Source organism: Parasteatoda tepidariorum, chromosome 8, assembly GCF_043381705.1.
Source record: "Parasteatoda tepidariorum isolate YZ-2023 chromosome 8, CAS_Ptep_4.0, whole genome shotgun sequence".
In the NCBI taxonomy this organism is placed as follows: Eukaryota; Metazoa; Arthropoda; class Arachnida; order Araneae; family Theridiidae; genus Parasteatoda; species Parasteatoda tepidariorum.
The window spans coordinates 2,220,038-2,238,926 of record NC_092211.1 but is presented as its reverse complement, the minus strand read 5'-3'; the positions used below and the strand labels follow the sequence as shown (position 1 = coordinate 2,238,926).

The 18,889-nt window shown below is 27.8% G+C and overlaps 1 protein-coding gene across 10 annotated transcripts in view; it reads left to right on the top strand.

The window, feature by feature from the left end:
* The window catches only part of LOC107442335 (rab-like protein 6), a 39,724-nt gene that overhangs the window by 3,366 nt on the left and 17,469 nt on the right, over positions 1-18,889 (top strand). For 3 of the 10 annotated variants that reach the window (XM_043048201.2, XM_071184411.1, XM_071184412.1), the window contains exons 2-12: positions 1,899-2,050; positions 3,351-3,457; positions 3,545-3,673; positions 4,253-4,347; positions 6,246-6,386; positions 6,470-6,575; positions 8,748-8,851; positions 9,248-9,387; positions 13,029-13,162; positions 15,044-15,143; positions 17,917-18,079. In XM_043048201.2, the coding sequence (XP_042904135.1) occupies positions 1,924-2,050; positions 3,351-3,457; positions 3,545-3,673; positions 4,253-4,347; positions 6,246-6,386; positions 6,470-6,575; positions 8,748-8,851; positions 9,248-9,387; positions 13,029-13,162; positions 15,044-15,143; positions 17,917-18,079 (1,346 nt within the window). In that variant the 5' untranslated portion in view covers positions 1,899-1,923. The remainder of the gene's footprint in view (positions 1-1,898; positions 2,051-3,350; positions 3,458-3,544; positions 3,674-4,252; positions 4,348-6,245; positions 6,387-6,469; positions 6,576-8,747; positions 8,852-9,247; positions 9,388-13,028; positions 13,163-15,043; positions 15,144-17,916; positions 18,080-18,889) is intronic. The other 7 variants (XM_071184416.1, XM_043048200.2, XM_043048202.2 and 4 more) reach the window with 3 other exon arrangements.

The following is an 18,889-nucleotide window of genomic DNA, read 5'->3' as shown; positions in this document are numbered from 1 at the left end:
ATCCCTTAAAATTAATATTAAGGTCAATAGTTATTATAGATTTTTTATTTATTTCTATATCATAGCAATTATTTTAAAACATTTTCTGGTGTCAGTCTCTGTTAGTAGTGTAAAACGGGCAATTTTTTCAGTCTCAAGAGTGTCTCTCTAACTGAAGTTTCACTGTAATTAAGGATAAAGTATTAATTTTTATCCAGAGAAGTATATAAGGGATAATAGGAAATATGATACATGTAATAGATGACATAATTCTGATGGTCCCATTTCTGAACTAACAAGTTTGATTAGCTTGACAGGAGAAAGTGTTATCAACAGTGATGATTTTGTAATTATTGGCAAGAATGGCTAATAAATGATGTGACTAAAAGATGAAAAGTTTATGTGATACTCAAATTTGTGTTGAGTAACTGAGATATTTTTATCTATCCAAAAATGAAGAAATTGATATAAAATTGCTAATGGATTTAAAACTGTATCATGATAAGTTGCATGCAAAGACATAAGCTTAAAACACTTAAGACTGCTTAAAACAAATTTCTATTATCTCTCATTTTAACTAAATAAGTATGAAACAAAGACGTGTACATGTATTAAATTTCTTTATTGATTCTTTTTGTACTGTAAATATAATTTTATTAAGTTTAAATAAATATTAAAATAAATAGTTATTATAAATTTTTTAATTGTTTCTATATCATAGCAATTATTTTAAAACATTTTCTGGTGTCAGTCTTTGTTAGTAGTGTACCCTACTTATAAACAAGCAATTTTTTCAGTCTCAAGTTTGTCTCTCTAACTGAAGTTTCACTGTAATTAAGGATAAAGTATTAATTTTTATCTAGAAAAGATTGTGCTCCAGAAAAAAATTTGGATTTCAGGATTTTTCGCTTACTGCGATCCGGAAGTCCAAGATCCAGAAGTTTAAGAAATCATCGATCGCATTCATGTGTAAAAATTCTTGTATATTTTATTTAAAAATGAACTAAATTTATACTTGGTATCTCTTTCATTTGCAAATATTTTTTTCTGATTGAAGAATAAATGTGATTAGAGATAAAATAAACTTATACATAATTATTCATTTAAATTATACTACATCTAATTTATTTAGAATATCATTGTAGGGTATCTACCACTATTGAAATATAATTCCAATTCCCTAGTATATGAGACATGTTAACTCAATTCTATGAAGGGGTACTTTTTCATAATTAGATGCAGTCTTGACAGTAACATCCACTTCGATCTGAACACACCTATTTCGATGGATGGTCCACATTGAACAGTTGAATTGCTACATGTGACTGCGACTCAGTCTGGATCACACTCAACATATTCACTCGATTGCTAAAGGCAACACAGGAGCGACCACGCCCGTTAGTTTAATACAGCACTCAAAAGTACGGCGATCTTAATACAGCTCTTCCGGCTTCTCACAAAACAGCAATCAATCAACTAGTAGTATACGTTCATCAAATTCTATCACAGATATAATTCTGGTGGGGTAGTACTGTTGGGTATCTATCATTACTGAAATATAATTCCAATTCACTAGTATATAAGACATGTTAACTCAATTCTATGAAGGGGTTCCTTTTCATAGATGAAGGTTGACATTGTCGATAGCTACCATCCCCACAACCATGTTTTGAAAATATAAGTGATTTAAATTTATAAAGACATCTTTTGAAGTGTGCCATTAATGATTTTACTGAAGAAATTTTCAGGACCTTTGAGTTGAGCTCACAATCACCCCTGTTTAATTTTATAACTGTAGATGTTTGAATTTGAATTATTAATTTTATCTTTTAATTGCATCATTTTGAACTTTGTATCCAATATATTTTAATGTATGTTATTTGTTTTTACTTAAAATCGAACATATTTGACTTTTATAGCCAATCTGGATTGTTGTTTCATGAAATGTTTACAGCCTTGAAAAAGCTAGTCAGTAGTCATGACGCGCCATCCAAAGGTAGTCCTCCTCCTGGTGTTCAGGCTATGGGTCTCAACTTGCAAAGAAAATTTGCAAAAGGGGTACAGTATAACAGTAAGTTTTCCTTGTTCAAAAAATATTTTATTAACAGAATTTTAAAACTCATTATATTAAGTTATTTTAGCTAATAAAATAAAATAGCAGCCTTTAAATGTAATTCTGATAAAATTTTGTTGTACAATGTACGAAAAAGGAGCAAACAAGCACCTTAAAAACTTTTGAAATAATAGTTGAATTTTTATGTATTTGGGCACACTTTAATACAGCCAGGAATTAACTTTTAATAATCTAACTATATCAATGCAGATGATATTTTTAGTTAAAAAATTAAACAAAGAAATGGACTTTCTCTGAATAAATGTAAATTTTTTTGTTGTTTTGTTGGATTATTGAGTTTCAAATTATGGTACTTCAGTTTTTTTAGGAGAGTTGTTGTAAGTTTGGGTTTTTTAATGTTAATTTAACTATTAACATACCTAACCATATGTTAGAAAATTTTAAAGTAAACTAAAATTTTCTTCCTTGCAATTATACAATCCATCATTTATTCAAAAATAATTTTATTTAAAGTATGATTTTCAGGAATTACTTATTATTTTATTTAACAACTGTTGAAATTTTTTTCAATTGAAAGATGATTGCAAAATCCAGAATTTGTAAAGTAAGCATACTTGTTTAATAAAAATGCAAATGTGGAACACTTGCAAAGATTTTTTCACCTGTAATTCTTACCCCTACTTAAATCAGAATTCTCAAACACCTCTTGATGCCAGATTTAGACATTGGTGATCCTAGGCAGTTCATGTTATATGTACCTTTCTCATAATAAGCTTGTTAATTAAGTATCTTCAAATTTTTGGGATATTTTTTTAACTTTTCTATGATTTTTAGGGCTATTTCATGATCATTCATTTAAGTTTTAAGACTTTTTTTTTAGGTTGTATTTCAGTAAAATATAACCAGTTTATAACTAGTTTCAAAGTGAAACATTCTTATAAGATTTTGGTGAAATGAAAAAAAAAGAAAAGAAGTTATAGTTAAAATATTATTCCATTTTTATATAAAATTTATTTTTAAAAATGCAGTTTATTTTTATTTCCTGTATTTTTTTCTTTATATGTTATATAAATCCCTCTATAACTTATCTCTTACTTTATTTGTGTATTTACATTTAATTACTGTCATGCTTATTTTATATTATTTTTAAATAATTTTTAAAATAATTTAAAAATAATTAATTAATAATTAAAGTAATATTTTTTAAAATTATTTTTAAAATAATTGCAAAAGATAATACATTTGTAATTTTAAAATGCTTAGACTTATTTTTAAACTTCTCTGAAAAACCTTTCAGTGAAAATCATTATAAAAGGTGATAGAAATGTTGGAAAATCTTGTTTGTTTGAACGCTTACAAGGAAAAAAATTTGTCGAAGAATATCTCCCTACTGAAGAAATACAAGTAATGTATACAATTTATTGTTTTCCTTTTTGTTTTTGGTGTAATTTATATGGAACATCCATTCATATTTACATTTATGTCACTCAGGTAGCTAGTATTCAGTGGAACTATAAAGCTACAGATGATATTGTGAAAGTAGAAGTGTGGGATGTTGTAGACAAAGGAAAGAAAAAGAAGAAAATTGATGGCCTCAAATTGGACAATAAAGTTACTGAGGTATTTTAGACAAATATGGAAACTTTTTAAATGTTGGTAGATTCAAATAAAAATTGGTACTTTATCATGTCACAAAACATTGTCAATATTATAAGTCACAATTTGTCAAGTTAAAGCAAGAAATGAAACAATAAATGCATTAATTATAGAAGTTTTTATTTATTTATGTTATAAAATATGATTATGTTAATTTTATGTTGTGTAGATTTAATAGTTGTGTTCACTTTTTGAGGTCATAGTAATTGGTTGAAAATAAATAGTCAACTATAATAAGTAGAAGTTTAAAAAAAACCTGATGTTTATGATATGTTAACATTATAATTGTATTCCTTTTTTAAAATCAATGATAATGAAATAAGAAAGAATGATAAATAACTGTTGATGAAACAATCTGTAATGTTGTAATAGTGCCGTGATGGCATATAGGCTTATCATAGTCCCCTATAATGCAGAAACATCAAAAAATCTTTATGAACTTTTGAAAAGTCTTTAGCTATGATTATAAAACCTCATCTAATTACTTAACTAATATTTTAATCATTATTGTCTTGGTAAATATTTTTCTTTTTTACTATTCAGCAGGTACCTGAAGAAGCTGCTCTTGATGCAGAATTCATAGACGTTTATAAGGGTACTAATGGCGTTATCATGGTGTTAGACATCACTAAACAATGGTATTGTAAATCTTGATCTGGTTGCTATGATCTTGTAATTATATTTATTCAATTTAAGTAACTATATCTGGAATGGTTGAGACTTTTTCAAGTCCGGAAATTAGATTTTTCCTGACAATAGCTCTTTAACTTAAAGACCTTTCATCTGGAAATACCTATTTCCTATAGGTACTTAATTATCTTGTATATACGATTTTGTAATAAATTGCAAACATTAAAAAAAGGAAAATCTTATCTGGGCATTCAAACTTTATTATGAAATAAAGCATCTAAGTAAATAAGTATCATATATAATACAAATGTTTTTTACAGATAGAAAAGCTATGTTTGCGTTTTTTACAGATGAAAAGCTATTAGATTGAACATTAGTTTATTTTCTTTAGGTGTCATAGATTAAAGAAAGTAATTTATATATTATTTATTCCTTCTTCAAAATCGTTAAAGAAATAATTGACACTATTACCGTGTGGTTTTATCGATTTTGAAACTCTTACCTTTTGCTTAAAGATATGTTAGCAGTTGCTGGTGAGGACAGATTAATCTTTATTGTTTTTTTTTTTTGATTTCGTACCATTGATAAGCTGCCGCAAGGCCAAGATGACTATCTGAATTACCAGAACGTTCGTCATCCATTAAGCATCTTCTTTGGCACTACAGCCCGAGACAGGCCAAGGCCATCTCAATAAGTTTTTGCCACCTTGCCCTGTTAGTCACTATTGTCCTACATCTTTCAGCACATACATAAAGCTACTTACAGGAAAATTCCCTTTCACTAAATTTTAATTCCACTTTTTTAAGGTGAACTAACATCTTTTTAAACATATTGATCTTTATTTTTCCATTATACCCTTACTTATGCATACAACTAGACAAACTACTTTTACAGTTCTGTAATCCAACGTTAAAGTTCTCAAACAAGCCCAATTATTCTTAGAATAATTATTGCATAATTATTTATGAGCTTGAGATAACTAAGAATGATCGAAAAAGCTGTTAAATACTACTAATTCTAAGAAGAGTAAAGATAGATAAGGTTGTATAGTAAGAGGCTGCTATAACTTGGAAGAAACTTTTCATGAAATTTTGTTTCACCTCCATTAGTATTTTAAAATTTAAATGAAAAGAGAGAGTTCAGGTAAACATAGAGTGAACCATGAAGTTTTAAATGCTGAAAAAATGTTTTCAAAATGTAAACAAACTATGGCCAATGTACCAAAATGCAAACAAATTGTGGCAGGATTACTTCACTACTGCATAATCCTAGCATAATTTGTTTGAATTTTGTTATTTTAAAATAATTTTCCAGAACTTATAACTTGATGATCCATTAGGTTTGCTCGAATTTTTTTCCTTTTTTTTCTGTACATTAAATTATGTATACATAGTTGCAAAGTGTCCTGTTTTTTTAACTAAGTCTCCTGTATTTTAAATCTTTTAACCGTATATTTCCAAATTTCTCGGCATTTGCGGAAGAAATAAAAATAAAAATATAATAATTTGGCGATATATCTGCTGATGGCAAAAATATTTCTCTTATTCCTTTACAGATGGTGCTGTTGCCAGTACTGCAGTATGTTGAGTGTTTATAATGGTTTAAAACATCTTCTTAAGATTAAGATTTATATGCATATTTTTCACTTTATTGAATTTAAATGCTTATATTACTTCCAATTTTGAATTTCTCTTTTTGACTTACATGATTATGCATTATGTATCAAAACTACTCGTAGCCTAAAAAATGTTGCAAGTAAAATCTCCGTTATTTTATTTCTCCAATGTTGGTGGGTATGCCTATGTAGATGAAAGTGAATTTAATTAAAAAGGCTTTTATTGTTAAAAAGACTATTGTCGTAAACAATTATTATATAAATATAAACTGTAACATGTAAATTTTGCAGGACCTTTGCATATGTTCAGCGAGAACTGCCACTTGTTCCTCACCACATTCCAGTCTTAGTATTAGCTAACCATAGGGATATGGGGCATCATCGTACTGTAACAGAAGACCAAGTGAAATTCTTTATTGAAGGGTTGGAAAGGTAAGTATTTAACAAAGTGTTCATGTACAACACGATCTATATAAATTACATTTTGTAATGAAAAGGTATCTATTTTTTTTCAGACCAAGAGACAGTGCTCAAATACGGTATGCAGAAGGCTCAATGAGAAATGGTTTCGGATTGAAGTACCTTCATAAATTTTTTAATCTTCCATTCTTGCAGTTACAAGTAAGCACAAATAAATATATTTTTTTAAAAGCTTAAATCTCTCCCATAGATTTTGGTTTGACAGGTCAATAATGCCTTATTTTTATTTTATTAAAATTGATTTTATGATCAATAAAAACTGTTTCATTGATCCATTGAAATTGATCTATGGTACCTCAACATATCTAATGGCTTCATTGATCTATGGGACCAAATCATATATGTCTGGGATCATTCTCTCATAATGGCAAATTTTATGTCTTTAGATAAAAAAAAATGTCAGTTAAGTAAGAGCCAGGATGGCTCTGGGGATATAGTGTTCGACTTTCAATGAGGTGAACCGGGTTCGAATTCCAGTGATAGGTGGTCGATATGAATTCGCATTTGGCTTGCACCGACCACAGTGCTGATGTGAAATATTCTCAGTGTGGTAGGCAGATCATGGGTTAGAGTCCCTTCCCTGTCAGGCTAACCGTGGGATGTTCTTTTGGTCTTCCTGTCCATGTAACGCAAATGCAGGTTAGTTCCATTAAAAAGTCCTTCACAAAGGCAAAATTCTTCCAATACTTGATCGAGAAGTTCCCTTGTCTTCTAGATTGGGTTCAAAATTACACGCCTATGGAGTTGAACATTAGTAGTCATAAGCCAAACAGATTGGGTTAGCTGTTCAACAACCGTTATAAAATTTATTAAAAAATTAAGTGAGTTAACATGAATGTTTAAAATTATCATTAACAATACTCTATGCACAAGTTTCAATATCAAAATTTCAATATTTAGGAAACTTAAGTATTGTAAATTTTATTAGCAAGGCTTGTCCCTATTTTATTATTTGAACTTTTTTTTAAAGGAATTGGTGAGTTTAAAAAAAGAAAACAGTTATCTAGTTATATTTCTTTTTTTCTATAATTGATTAATTTATAATTTATTCATTTTTCATTACTTTGTTCAACTTATTTTATAATTATTTAATAATTGATTTTACTAATGATAAAATTCTATTAATTATTTTTATTTAAAATTTTTATGTATTTTCAATATATCTCTACTACTCATATTTCTCAAACTGATTTAAAGTTCAGCACCACATGTTGTTACAAGTAGGTTATTTCTAACTTTAGTTTAAGTCAAAACTATTTTGCTATTTTTGCTTTAAATCTGTCTATCATTACAAAGTCCATTTTTGTGGAAATTTCTAAAAAATTATCTAATTGATTTATAATGAACTTTGGGGCTATATTCAAAATAAATATTGAATTCGATTTATTATTATAATTTAACCCTTAATGGTTAACATGACATGACTTCTAAAATGACATGGTCTAAGGATATTGATTGTGTCAGCTATTTTTATTTGGGATGTCACCAAATTTTGCTGAAATAAATATTATTTGCAAATACATTGCTGATGCAAAAAAAAAGAGAAAAATAAGTGTAAAATTATTTGAAAAAATAATAATAAATAAAAAGCTTTAATTAAAACCATTAACATTATGTGAGAATGAATTAATGATGCCTTTAATTAGAACATAGTTAATGCAGCTGTGCTTATGAGTTCTGTTTAAGTAAAATTTTGATAGTACATTATACTATGACACATGACCTAATCATGACCAAGCCCAATATCAGGGCTCAATCTTTATATAGCATAAAAGGGGTAGAAATTAAAAAAAAAAAAAAAAATAGTTTTTAGTCCAAAAATCCAGTAGTTAAAAGATGGTAGGTGCTAGTTAATTAGCAAGTTTGCTTACATGTTTCTAATGATATTATTTGTAAATTTTTTTTTTAAAGTTAATAAAGTGAGTTTAAATTAAGAATGCAGTACATAGTTGTAAAGCTACAATTATTATGAAATTGACTTTATTTACGGAAATACAAACCAATACATGGAATTGGAAATAAAACCCTAAACAGTATATCCCTTTATATCGATGCTGGTCCAAAGGACTACTGATCATTATTTTAAGGTGATCATGCCAAATTTTAGTTATCTTGAATCGTCGCTAATTTCAAGCCACTTTTAATGGTAACAATGTATCATTGACTATTTTCTAAACTAACATGCATATATTTTTTTAAAATTATAGCTTCAAATCTTATTTTTAATAACATTGCTTATAATTGTAGAACTTTGTGTAGTGTTTCCATTATTACAGTTGATTTTCTAGTTGTTGATATCACCTTAATTTTCAGAAAGAAACTTTATTGAAACAACTTGAAATTAATAATAATGAAATTCAAGCTACTGTTGAGGAACTTGATTGTTTGTCAGAATCTGAAGAGCAAAATTATGATGTGTAAGTTTCAAGCTGTTAAAAATTCTTTGTTTGTGTAACAGGCATTTTTTAAAAACTTTAATACCTAGATAAATCAAGCTTTCCTGTAATTAATCTGCTATAATTTATTTTATTTAAAATGTCAAAGTGTATGAAACTTGAAATATTTTTTTATTTTGTAATTTTTAAACATATGAGTTTTTTTTTCATTTTAAAGCCAAATTAATATTTTTTTAATTATACTAAGGCTTAGCAATGAAATCGGTATCAATTTATATAAAAGTTTGATTTCATCACAGGGCCTTAAAATTAACATTTCGTATTCGTCTCTCTTACAAAAAAATTGTGAATATAGTTAAAAAAAATTTTTTAATCCTCATTGCATTTTTATGACTCATTTATGTGTTTTTGTCTTAGCTTTTTAGATAATTTGACAAATCGTCGTCGACAAGTTGCTGAGCAACTTTCTCAACTATCATCGCCATCCATTGAATCTGTGAATGCTTTTTCAGTAGGACAAGTTAATGGTTCTCATGATTTATCCCCTTCTACTCCAAGTAAGCATCATTTTCTTTTAATGTTTATCACATTTGAATTATTGTAATTGTACATTTTGAGTTATATTGTTTTCAGTATTTTAAAAGAGCATTATAATTCAATATTAATTTTACAATTATCAGTGATATTTTTATGACTTCGAATTACGAAATTTATGCATGCAATATAACATCATAAAAGTTAAATTTTTGAAAATTAAGTAAATCTTATAATTTACAATGGGGGAAGAACTTTTTTGCTTTAATTTTGTCATATAACATAGGTAAAACCTTTTAATAAAAGTTAATTGGGCAAACCAATTTAAAGGCTTTATATCATATCAATGTTGTTATACAGTAGGGATGCACAATTTATAGTACAAAACTAGCCCCCAACGACTTTTGACTTTGCCCTGCACTGACTGAAATATTTGTAAAAATTGAAAGAAAAATTATATCAGAAGGCAATTTTTTTTTGGTCATATATTTGGTCCTTTTGGTCTGTTACAGTAATTTGTTATTTTAATTGAGATTTTTTTCAGAATATGAAAAATAGGTGATAGGTGGAATGTTTATGAAAGAATGTAATTTCTTACAAATTTCTACAAATAAATTTGAAGAGAAAAAATAAAATTTCTGAAATAAATAAAGATAAGTATATAACAAGCAATAGAATAAATTTTTATTTCAAAATTTTAATCCCTACTATCACATTAATATGTTACTGCACAAATTTTATTTTTGATAAAAGTAACTTTTGAGGTAAATGGTGGTTGTGAAATTTTTTTGCACCCCTTGGTATATCTATAGATTTGTCATAAGATTTTTCTTTAATTTTGATACTATTTGCTTAGATTTTAACCCACTGACGGTTCTGCACGTAAAATGTCGTATTTTAACCTGCAGTCTTCATGGCATAGCAAAACCAGTTTTTCTATGTTATTAGATAGGGAATTAGTGCATCGGGGAGAAACATTCTCCTAATCTTGTCCTTTTGTTAAACCGCCAGTGGGTTAAATATTACATAACATATGCATTTTATATGCATAACTTACATTACATGCATCCAAGTGAAAAATTTTGCTGCGCATGTAAACATTTATATTGCTTTCTATTAGAATATAAATTCAGCTTGCATTTTCTCTCATTGATAATTTTATGCAAACATTGGCCCGGACATAGTATTAAGTAGTTTTTGTAGCTTGCTGTTCAAACTTGGTTATGCATCCCTGTTATACAAGGTATTCAAAAATTCATGCAAGAAATACTTTTGATGTAAAAAACAGTTTTATGATTAAAAATTGTTAATTTTTTATTAATTCATAAAGTATACAGTATACTTCTGTGAAATAAAAAAATCAATGTAAGTAACAAAAAATTCAAGTCAAAGATTTTTACACACTTTCGGCATTTTTGTATGGCACACAACATAATAATAAAATGAAATAAAAAACCAACTTTTTATATCAGTTATCTAAAATTCTACTTTAGCCTTGATAGTATTAGCAAGGGAAAGAAAATTACCAAGCCCCTTTTCTTGAATTTTATCATGAAGCACATGCATTGTTTTTTTTTTTTAATTGAACAGCATGACCTATGTATAGTTTGTCTAAAGTAAGAACTCCCCTAGCCAGACGTCTGAACTCGTGGTGGTGAGTATAGTAATGAGGTATAACTATTTCAAGGTGTGGGTTCACTGTTTAGGATAGGGTTTGGCTCAAATTGGCGAGAGAAAGGAAATCTTTCTCTTCGTTCAATTGTGTTAGCTCTAGAGTGAAGAGAAGCTACCCTCCCTGAAATGTGCTATTCTTGTTTCCATAGCACCAGACGACCTCATATTTTGTGGTGGGGGGAGTTCTTACCGTAGACAAACTATAAGGTTAAGCATATTGAGTAAATAGCTCTATAGTTTTGTTTACACATATGCATTCTATCGCTGAAACTCTCAATGAGTTACATATTATTGTGGTTAAATTTTATTGATGTAGCACTCAGTTTCTTCTTTCAAAGTGTAGATGATTGTTGGCCCAACTCTTTGATAAAATATGTTTTTGTACTTTGGTTTGGTTTATAATAAATTGTTTTTGTATTCAAAATGTGCTAAAGGGAATTAGTGTTAAAAAAATATAAATCATTCAATAGCATGATTTGGATGAGTAGCATGATTTGGCATGGAATCCAAATAAGCAATCAATTTCTATTTCCATGTAGTTTCGTTTAATTTAGTTGGAAACCTGGCATAATCAACATTGTTAGTATTTCATAATTACTTGTAAAAATAGATGAAAATATGCTAAAAGGTTAAAAGGAAAGCTCAGTTAATAAAGTTTATAGTGTAGTTGTTTTTTTTTTCTCCTCTTGTATGATATTTAAGGGAAAATCTGCTATCCAGAATCATTAGGACTTCAGGAAAGAAGATGATTAATCGATAGACAGAAGATTTAGATAATAGGTCTTTCAGATAAACAAGCATCGAAACCTGTGTTAATTAAAAAAAAAAAAAGAAATAGTTGATAATGTAAATTTCATACTACATTTTCTTATAGGTGGATGACTTTTAATTAACTAAAAATGTTTAGTGTGATAAAGTATATGCGTATATAATTAAAAATAAAGAAATAAAAGTGAGCAGTGATAAATTAAAACTTTCTCTTTTATGAACAAAAAGACATTTTTCTCTTCTTTTTTTCCCATATGATGTGAAGGATTAGCAACATTGATAATCAACTTAAAATAATATTAAAAGATTCTCATATACCAAAAGCAAAATAATTTACTTTGAGGAACTCTAAGCTAGATAATAAAATGTAAAACAAGGAACAGAATTAAAGAAATTGTTTTAACGAAGAGATTTATAATTTAAAGGGAAACAAAGCTTGTCTGCTGTTGTTCTTTTTAAACACTATTAATGCTCGGCTTTATGGATGTCGCAACGAGGCACCCTTAAGTCAATAATTAGAAATATCTAAAAGTCTCCCTTAATATTTTAGACAAATAGAAAGAAAAAATTCATAAATCTTAATTGATTTAATTTCAGTAAAGATAAAAACAGATAAAAATAATTATTCTTTCTGCAAACATATGGTAGGTATAATAAATCTTTTCGTTTTATGTATGAAATTTAGAGAACTATTGTGACTGAGTATTTTAATTTTGTCCCGCTCAAAAATTTAACCCTTGCAATGCCCATGTTTAGCTTCATTAATATTCATAGTTTATTCTTTTTCTAAAAATGTATATCCTTTCAGCCTGGCTATTGAAACAGAATAATTGTTTTTCTATCGAGATGCAAGAAATGAAAAAATAAAAAAAAATTGTTAAGATCACTGGAGCATATTTTTTTTAATGAAAAATTAAAAGAGATTAGTTTGTTTAAGAGTGTTTGAAAAATAGACATTTTTGATAAATGGACGTCCAGATATAGGAGTTGGTACTATTTTTCTATATTTTTTTCCAGTTTTCTCTCTTATGGTGCTACATACATTCTTTTAATCTTGCCTCTATTAGCAATTAATGAAAAATTATTCTTGTACGATATTAACAAAAAAGTACGATATTAACAATTATAAAGTACAATATTAACAATTTCTAGTAAATGATAATGTTTAATAACAGTTCCTATGTTGCTACTAATTATTTTCATTAAATTTTATCTTTTCTAGATAATTATCCACTCCCACCGCAAATTGCATCTAAAAGTGTTTCAATGCCTGCCAACTTATCCCAAGCCAGTAATGAAAATCAACATGCACCTGTTGTTATTATTCCACCTGTACCACTGGCTACCCCTTCTAAAGTAAATAGTTTTTTTTTTCATACTTATTTTAAAGTTTGGTTTTTGATAACTTGTTTGAAACTTGTTTTTAACATTACAAGTGTTAAAAACTGCATAAAACCATTCAAAACTCTGCAAAATCTAGGGTGATAGTTATGCAATTATAGTGTGTGCAAAGATTTTATAGTATAATTAAAAATTTAAATCACAGTGATTTCATGTTGATAGGCTTCAGCCTATTGTATTTAAAATTTAAATTATCACAATGTGCAGCATATTTGATTAGATGTTTTGATTTCTTTTTACTCATTTATATTTAATTCCTTCAAAAAAAAAAAAAAAAAAAANAATAAAAAAAAAAAAAAAAAAAAAAACTTTCATGATTACTGAAATCATATTGGATAATTAATAGAAATTTATTTTCACTTAGAAGCGTTGTGAATGGGGATTTGTGGAGCTTCTTGCTCTCTCTGCCCTTTTAATTATAGCCATGAACTTTAATGCTATCTTTCCCCGGAGTTCTTTGGTACCTCTTGCATATTTGGTATCATTGTGCATTACTTTGTAGTGCTTTCACATAAACTGAATTTAGTAGTACAAGATGCACTGATAAACATACAAAGATTATTCTATCCATATTTCACATAAATTTGACTTGGTAGTGTGCAATTACATGGTAAATGTAAAAACATTGTTGATAAGCATAGTCTATTGAAATGTGTTGTGTTAATTTTTGAAATGAAAGTTATCTTCAAATTCTGTATTTCTTTCATAATTCACTCATGGTCACTAAAATCAAAAAGATTTTAAACTTGTTGAAAATGATGAATATAACGCAATATTTTAAACACTATGAAAGATAATTGGAATTATTGCTGTAAATAGGTAGCCAAATTTTGATTATTAATGAAAATATTCGTGAAGAAAGGAGGTTTGTGATATCAAAGAGTAGGGTTTAATAAATTACTTAGGAATTATTAAATAAAAAAACTACGAATTATTAAATTCTATGTAGAAGGTGATAAAGGGAACATTTATGATTGCTTTATATAATTTAATATTTTATTTTAAGCTAATTTTTTAAATATGGATAAAAAACATGTTTTTCTATCCTTGTAAGAAGGGTTTTTGACAATGAAGCATTTTTGCCTTCTTTGTATCTTCCTTTTTTTGTATTTACTTGATGTTGAACACAGTTGATAAAATGTTTTATTTGATAGTTCCCTTATGCTTTTCACATTTTTAGCCAAATTTATACTTCTGATACTTTAAGTGGACCTGAATGATAGGCTTCACCATGCTATGTGCTGTAAGCAGAGGGTTAAAATGCCCTTTTAATTTTCGACAAACACCACCCCAGCATCTTTTAATTGTATTTATATATAAATTAGTTATCTCAAAAGCAGAATCGGAATTATAATTTATAATCAATATCGTCAATATATTGCTTTGAATAAAAATCAGCAAAATTGATGATTAAAATTTGATTTAAAAATGATAGACCTTGGACCTTGTAAATTTTAAAAAGTGGTAATGAAAATTAAACAAATGTCTATAATTTAATTTCTATGTGACCACCACTAGAAATTGTTTTCCAAAGAAAGTATATTTGTATTAAAATTCCAGCTTTTATACAAATTAATTAACAAAGTGGTATATTAAAATAAGAAATATCTTCTCGTATTAACCTTAAGTTACTACCACTACTAAAATTTCTCAAGTACTGCTCGAACCCTGGATAGAGTACATGTGAAAGCGTCTCAAAATTTTTGATAAACTTTAAAAAAAATTCTTTTTTTGAATGATCACACTGTTGTTAATGTGTGTATTATATGTATTGTTTTTACTAAACCTTCAAAAATGCTAATTAACCTGATAACTGTTATGTCATTATTTTTTAAGGAAGCTCCGAAAAAAGAGTCTGGTTTTATTTCAAGACTTCTCAACAAATCTTCAAGCCCACCTGTACAGCCTTCCTCATCTGAAATGCCTTCCACAAATGGTGTGTATCTTTACTCACATCATTATCCTTCCACAAATGATAGTCAATGTTTGAAATATTATTTAATTTTCCAAGAATAGCATCTTACTAGTTTTGTGGAGTACCTTTAGTATAAGAAATGATTTTGAAAGTATTAACTCAACATTCATGGTAAACTTTTTTTTAAAAAATAACAAATTTAATTTTAAAGGCTAAAGCATAGGTCCTCAATTTTTTTTTTTTTTTTTTTATTTCCATCTACTTTGCCTGTGAAATGTTTTTTAACTATTTATTTATTTATTTTTTTTGAAAAATATATATAATAAATGAATAATTTGTAAAAATTAATAACTCTCTTTGTTTCATGTTAAGACTTTTAATGTTTTTGTTATGATATATTTTTCTTGCACTAAATTGACGCTAAATTTTTCTTTTATGTTATAATAATTTATGCCTTTAAGTTCTTGAAAAAGGTATCTAATTACTGATAATAATTCTGGAGAAATCTTTTATGCTAGTTTTGATGAAAACAACTCATGAGTAAAAATTTTAAGCATCTGCCTAAAAATATATTCTGCATATCACTTTGCAGTTTAAATTAAATACTTAATTCAATATTATTTTTATTGAAAGAAAATGTTGAAAAATGAAATCTTGTATAAATGCTATCAGGTCAACATGCAGTCCAGTGTCTGCATGTTTTAGTATAGTGTATCATATTTCAAAGCAAATCACAGTTGTGTTTTACAAGTTAGGAACAGGAGATCTAAAAATAATTATTTTTTTATAATATTCCTTTGAATTATTAAATATTTAATTTAGAATGCATGTTTAGTTTAGTTTAATAATTTATTAGCATTTGAGACAAAATTTAGGCAAGCCGCTAAGACTAAAGAGTTAAATTGACGCAATCTTTGTCCCGTTCGATGTAATAATTTAAATTGATATTACAATGTTTTCTTGCCATTGTTCAAAAGCCAGTTTTTCAGACAAAGAAGCAACTAAAAGATAATTTTAATAAAATAAATGCTTTAATGATAAATGTTAAGTGCTTAGTTAGAAACTTTAAAAATTGTTTGATAACAAACCGAAAAAAAAAATCTGAATTTTTATAAGTACTCAATCCCACTTTCACTTATAATTTTTTAATGAGCAGATAGAACTAATACTGCTCAAATACACATTATATTGCCTCCTTAAATATCTTCACCATGGCTAATGTTGCTCGCCGCTGTGGCTCAGGTTCACAAGTGCTCAATGGGTAACGTCATATGAGCCACACTTCCGGCGTCATCCGTGACAAAGAACCTAATAGTTTAGTATCGACCATTAGAAGAAAATAACTTTGTTTCTACTCTTGTTATATCATTTTTCATTGTATCAAGCATTCAGTTTTATCTCTCTTTTATGTTTCTCAAGGAGACAAATAAAACTCGAGAGACTTCAGTTCCTTGAGATTTCTTCTAAACTTCAAAAATTCTAAGAATTTCAGAAATGTTTTTAAGCTGAAAATGAAAATTACCTTTTTTTGTGTGAATTTATTGCATTTTAATGTACAAGATTTCACAATTAGAATGAAGTCTAAAAGAATTTATTTGGGAAAATTGGGACTTTATTGTGTACATAGCTGATAACAATATAATTAATAGAAATACAGACTATGACAAAGCACTATTTTGTCTTTTCTTTATATAAGCATTTAAATTTCATGCTGAATAAACAACTGCTTTCTAGAAGTACTATGATTTTTTTGCATTTATTTAAAAAACAGAAGCCTTGCTACTTACAGAGGGGGTTAGGATATTTCAATTTGATTCCAAGTAGTTAAAAATTGGTACTTCAAGTCTATTAGTTTTGATTTTTATTGCCTCTACCTCATTTAGCTTTATTTGACTTACAAGTCATTTATCAAAACAAAGCAAACAGCTGTGTTTGAAATATATTAACTAAGGTAATATGTTTTCTTTCCAAGTAGTTCTTAATTAACACTACAGATTTCTTTTTCAAGTGTATTAGCTTTAATTGCTATGGCCTTTTACTTTATTGTATTTTTGACCATTACCATGATTTTGAAATTTAATTAATTAGCTTTTTAACTTACACCTAAAGATTTTTCAAATTCTCCTTGCAGAGTCACGATGGTTGACTCAGGGGATATAGTGCTTACTTCCCATTGAGATGACCCAGGTTTAAATCCCAGCATTGACTGGGCAATACAAATTCTCTGCTTCCAGCTCGTACTGACTATTATGCTGACATAAAAAATATCAGTGGTAGACAGATCATAGTCTAGAATCGCCTTGCAATCGGGCTAACCATGGGAGGTTATCATGGTTTACCTCTCCATGTTATGCAAAGGCAGGTTTGTTCCATCAAAAGTTTCTTCACGAAGGCTAGTTTGCCCCAATGCTTGATACAGCAGTTCCTTTGTCTCCTGGATTGGGTTCAAAATTACAAGGCTATGGAGTTGAACAGTGACTGTGATAAACATAGAATTGGGTCGACTGTTCAGCACCAGTTATGAAATAAAATGTAAAATTCTTCTTGTATTTGACACAAGTCTTTATTCACAACTTTTAATTTTGCCTTATCTTGTGAATCTTCTCAAATTTACTGTTATACCTAATAAATAAAAAAATAACGAAATAAATTATAAAAATTGTCTGTTTTCCATTCAAAGAGTACATGATCATTGATTGATTATTTTATGTTCATAATTTCAAAAGCAATTTATTCTTCAAGAGCAATTTTTATTTATTGACATTTTATCCTTATTGATTTTGATTTCTTTTAGAAAATTCTCCAAGGAAGGTTTCTAAACTGCCTGGGGATATTACTAATGTAGATGATTTCGTTCCTGATGATGCAGATCAAACCTTCAATTCATTTTTAGAAGAGTCCCCTAAAAAGTCAGCTGATGACATAAGAACAGAAACTCCCAAACTTGAGTCTGACAGGTATTTTTATACTTTTAGCTCTAGTTTGTCAATTTCTAATCATTTATTGCTTTTAATTTTCAGGGATGAGATTTTTCCGCTTTTTAGCGGATTTCCGCTCTTTTCACTTTTATCTCTTAAATTTCAGCTTTTTTTTTTTATCAAAAATTCAGATTTTCTAAAAATTTCATTTTTTTTTAATAAGTATTCCACTTTTTCAGAAAATTCACCGATTTTCAAAGAGAAACAGAAAATTCAAACTACATAGCTACCAATCCTTTCTCATTTTTACTTATTTTACCTATTATCTCCCCTTTTACGCGCAGCAGATAAGATTTTTCGAATTTTTTACCTGCTCTCCAGATAGATCCGATTTTTGTAGTTCAAACGACACAATTTTAAGATCAACTATCGCGATTCTTGTAAGAAGTAATTATTTTTTTAATTAGTTACTATAAAGGTGACTGTTTTTCTAACGACGATTATTAGTATATATAAATGTTACAGCATCAGAGAAACTGGAAGGGAATATATTCAAAACTTACATTCTGTGCTTGCAAAGAAGAAAAAATAGGACTTGTCAGAAGATGTTTGAAGATGGACTAACGACTAAATATAGCAAACATAAAAGATATAGCAAACAAAAGCAATCACTTAGAAAGGGATTGAATTAAAAAAAAATTATAATTGCTGTTAATTATGCTATAAAATGCAAAATTCTTATCAAATAAAAAAACAATTATCTAAGCAGTTGCTGATTGTCATGTAATTTTTCAAACTAAAATAGCAATTTTTGTATGTTAAGGAGTTACTATATATTTCTACTTCACT